The 5,000-nt window shown below is 35.2% G+C and overlaps 1 protein-coding gene across 1 annotated transcript in view; it reads left to right on the forward strand.

Annotated features, from left to right (window-relative positions):
* Positions 1–1,948, forward strand: part of LOC125655071 (protein SEC13 homolog) — an 18,818-nt gene extending 16,870 nt beyond the window's left edge. Inside the window, exon 10 of the mRNA XM_048885227.2 lies at positions 278–1,948. Coding sequence (XP_048741184.1) covers positions 278–379 — 102 coding nt within the window. The 3' untranslated portion in view covers positions 380–1,948. The remainder of the gene's footprint in view (positions 1–277) is intronic.
* The last annotated feature ends 3,052 nt before the right edge of the window (positions 1,949–5,000 follow it).

Genomic DNA, 5,000 nt, shown 5'->3' on the forward strand with positions numbered 1-5,000 from the left:
GGTAAAGTTTACATAGAACTGTCCTCATTAAAGGGAGGTAATAATGTAAAGTTCAAAATATATACAAAAAATCAAACTGCCCACATTAATAAAGGAAGGTAACAAGGTAAAGTTAAATGTAAATATAAAAAATAGAACTACCCACATTAAAGGGAGGTAACAAGGTAAGAATAAAACTGCCCATATTAAGGGGAAATAACAAGGTAAAGTGAAATATGAATTACAAAAAACTGCCCACTTTGACTTAATTCTTTCTTTTCTGGATTTTGGTTTACAGGTCAGCCTGTGGAAGGAAACATTAAATGGCGACTGGGTGTGTATCAGTGATGTAAACAAAGGTCAAGGACAAATATCAGATGGCCAGAGGTCGTTGTCATAGTAATGAGCAGCTGATTTCTACAAGGCAAATTTGTTCCGTTTTCCATGTTCATAGATAATTTACAGAAGCCAGGTTTGAGAGAGCAGAGGAGAAGCCTACGTCTCTGTTTCCTAGGAGTACATCAGACAGTTTTATTTATGGCTAGCAGAGAAATACTAGTCCGTATGTTTAAGTCAGTGGTACACTAGTATAATGAGTTTCATGTTCGTGGAAAACAATGTGAATTTTTTTTTATAGAAATGCTCTCTGTGTAATGTAAGTCAGTCTGAAGTAGATTGATTAGAAAACAATGTGAATTTCTTTTTATAGAAATGCTCTCTGTGTAATGTAAGTCCGTCTGAGTTAGTTTGATTGGAATTACAATTCACCATCACTCTCTGATTCTCGAGCTACAGACAAACTATATCTGACGGGAAACTACCACTTTGTTGAATTTTTGAAAAGGGAGATAATTCAATTCTTCTACCTGTAATGTATATATCTACATGTCACAGGAAATTTTAAACTGTTTTGCTCCAGAATCAAGTTATTTCAGTTTTCAAAGCGCATTGTAAAATATTTAGAAATCTTTAAATACAGAAAGCAGTTGACTTCAACATTAACAACATTAACCATGTGGTACAATTGTATGTCGAGTGAAAGTTATCGTAGATGTCGGGTAAATTTTATCGTAAATGTTGAGTGAATTGTGATGAGAGATGAATAAAAGTAATCTTAATATACCTGTTTGTTGTGAGTTTAAAATCTTGATATTACATTATATGGTGGATGCTCTGTGTAGTACCGTATGTACTCGCCTATCTGTCGGAATTTTGGGAGTTAAATTTTGGTCCAAAACTCTATGTCCGACTTATAGGAGTGTCCTTAGAAGATTAGTATTTTTCTGGATGGCGTAATGTATAGCCTTGAGAGTATTTTTTAAACAACAAAAACATGGACGAAATAAACAAAATAGTAACTGTTTAATTTGTTGAAAATAAAAAGTGAAATATTGTTGTAATAATTATCCCAAAACATTGTTGGAACACAGATAAATACATAAGAGTATTGATATGAAATTGATTTGTTGGGAAAAAAATATCAAATATCGACGCATTTCTCAAAATGTTATTTGAAACACCTGTAGGTAAAACCATTAGAGCATTGATTTGAAATTGTCAACCGATTCTTGAAGAAAATTAGACCGACTTATAAATGGGTCAATGGCAATTCTCTCCAAAATAACCTAAAAACTATACAACCGACTTATAGGCGAATATATATGGTATGTGACAGTGTGGCAAGAATTCCATTGTCAATAGAAAGTAAGTTTTTTACTTGATGGTCAAGCGGTCTAGCACCCTTGTTGCATGCTAATAGGAGATGTGATTCCACAGGTCGTGAGTTCATCCCTGGACAGGGGCGGAAGTGGGTATCCAAATAGATTGAGTTAATTTTCTGTTTTTTATATTCAATATTTCTTCACTTGGGGTAGTTATGTTTATTTAATCATGAAATTAATCGATGTGCACAATAACTATTTTAGAAAAAGCAATTATTTAATAAAGGATATTTTCAACACATCCACAATTAAGTTAATTATCTCTCTTTTCTTTTGAAGAATTAACATTAATTCCAATATAAAAAGCATTGTGAATGATTAGAGATACCTTCAATTGAATTAAAGAAACCATCAGGTCATTTTTGCCGAGCTCCAAATTTAAATTTTGTAAGCAACAATTCCACCACATTGATGTAAACATTAATTTGATGAGAGCAGTAATCAATTTGATGTGTGCATTAATTCAATTCTTGCGTTCAATATTTTAATTGATGTGTGCATCAATTTCATTATTGCCCACAATAATTCAAATAATGCATGCAGAAGATCAATTTTTACCTGTAATGATTTAATTGATCACACAAACAGAATATTGCTTGCAATAATTGATGTGTGCATCATTAGAACAAGAGGCCCATGAGTTACATCACTCACCTGAGTTCCCTTGACCCATATTTTTAAGATTTTATCTCTATATATTTGCATGTAAAACTTTTGATTCCTATTGTGGCCCCAGCCTACCCCCCAGGGGGGCCATGATTTATACATAACTTGAATCTGCATTATGTCAGAAAGCTTTCAGGTAACTTTCAGCTCTTCTGGCTCATTGATTCTTGAGAAAAAGGTTTTCCCTATATATTTCTATGTAAAACTGAGATCCCCTATTGTGGCCCCATCCTAACCCCGGGGGACATGGTTTCTACAAACTTGAATCTGCATCATGTCAGGAAGCATTTATGTAAATGTCAGCTCTTCTGGCCCGGTGGTTCTTAAGATGATTTTTAAATGGCCCTACCCTAATTTTGCATTTATATGATTATCTCCCCTTTGAAAGGGGCATGGCTCTTCATTTGAACAAACTTAAAAGCCCTTCACCCAAGGATGCTTTTGACCAAGTTTGGTTGAAATTGACCCAGTGGTTCTGGAGAAGAAGATGAAAATGTGAAAAGATTAAAACAATTACAAACAACAGACACATTTTGATCAGAAAAGCTCAGTTGAGCCTTTGGCTCAGGTGAGTTAACCCTTCGGTAGCAGGATAAAAAAAATCACACTGATTGCAGGAAGGGGCCTTCTAAGCCCGATAGTAGAAATTTTGATCATAATACCCAAAAATATATGGACAGACTGTTTTTATTTTATGTGTATGTAGCCTGAACCCTTTCCGACTTCTTGTGATAAATTTGTGCAATATATTTCTTTCTGTCAAGAAAATATTGAACATAAAATTAAAATGTCATATTGGTATTTTGACAATTTTCACAAAATAAAATTTTGCTCATTATCGTCGACTGAAATCGAAATAAATTTTATTATCCTATTTGTTATACACTGAACTCATTTTCCAGTTTATCATACACAACTTATGAAATTATCATCCATCGTAACATTGTCTAATCTCTTGCTGTTCACGATATTTCTTTAAAAATTTCGAGGCCTAGACCCTTGCAGACCATGGTTCACGCAAGGTATGCTGCTATCCTGCCGATGTCGAGCATGTTCGTGAATACAACAGCATGCCATCTCTTGGTTCTCCTTTTCATTGTATACAAACGGGCCATTTGATCTATAAAATCAACACCCCTGTTTGTCATGTTGTAAAAGTTGATTATTTCTGGCTTATTCTTTGGTAAAAGACGAAGATAACGAACAGTGATCAATCTCATAAGCAATACAAAATAGATAGTTGGGCACACACGTACCCCTGGACACACCAGAGGTGGGATCAGGTGCCTAGGAGGAGTAAGCTTCCTCTCTCGGCCGGTCACACCCTTCCTGTGCCCTATAAACTGATCAGGTAAACGGTGTCATCCTTAGTCAAAATCAGTGTGCCACAAAAGGTGTAACAATCGGTATGAAACAATACAGACAGCATTTGACCCAATGATAGGTTGTATTGGCAAACTAGATCGTTATAACGACCATAGAATTTGCGAAATGCTGACTTTAAACGCGACTGTTGAAACCCCTGTACCATCAACTTGTTTGTCAGTAGATTGCCTCGATTTTAAAAACTGACCATACGCAGAATAAGCTCTTGCCTATCGAATCAGTTGAGAGATATCAACACCATATGCAGGTAATAATGGAATATTGCTACATACGTTTTGCAGGTAGATACTGGAGAAACCCACATCGGCCTTTGAAAGGCATAAGCTGCTCATCGATAGTCAGGTTAATTCCTGGTCTGTACTAATGTAGGAGAATTTTATTGAACTCATCCCATGATGATCGGATAGGGGCAAATTTATCTCTAACCCTGTGTTCCTGTCTTGTCATCAAATCTTAAAACTGCCATCAAGTCTAAGAAATTAACGTCTGTGAGATAACGCACAACTAAGAACTGGAACCCCATATTCCTTACCCCATAACTGACTTGCATCTACCATGTTCTGTTTCAGATGACCAATTGTAATCAGTGTACCAATCAAGGCCCATATCTCTATATTGTCTGTTAGTCTCCATACATATTTAGTTTGGGGTGTTTTTTTTTTTTACCATCTTTCTTCCCCCTTCAGAATGTGTATGTTCAACTACAGTATCTATCATGCGCAGAGTAGTGAAAAGTTTGAACATTTCTGAATTGCTGCTGATATGATTGGTATTTATCAATGTTTGAACTCACATTACGCTGAGGAGTTTTGCATATGGTTGTCCACTCTTAACTGTACCATCTTTTTCAGTAAAGTGTGGATCGATTTAACATATTAACGTCAGATCCATTATTTGGAACAAAATCAGGATCGGATTCACTACTCTCACTGTACAGTAATGATCAGAATCTCTTTCAGTTCATCATTTGAAATATCACCAAACGCCTCAAAAATGTTTCTCTGCATCCTTCTCGTGTAAAATGACTAGATAAATTTCATTTTATTACTTCATGAAAATAACTTATTTTTAAGGGTCCAGGCCTTCAAGACCCGACATTGCAATCAGAGGATGTTTAGAAATAAGTGTGTATATTTCCAGTTGTAAATATTGTTTTGGCAAAATGACATTATCATTACCTTTCTGGTGTATATTTAGGAGAATACATAAAGGGCCAAGTCATAATTGTCCCGAATAAAAAAGTTTAAG

The sequence above is a fragment of the Ostrea edulis genome, chromosome 7, assembly GCF_947568905.1.
Source record: "Ostrea edulis chromosome 7, xbOstEdul1.1, whole genome shotgun sequence".
In the NCBI taxonomy this organism is placed as follows: Eukaryota; Metazoa; Mollusca; class Bivalvia; order Ostreida; family Ostreidae; genus Ostrea; species Ostrea edulis.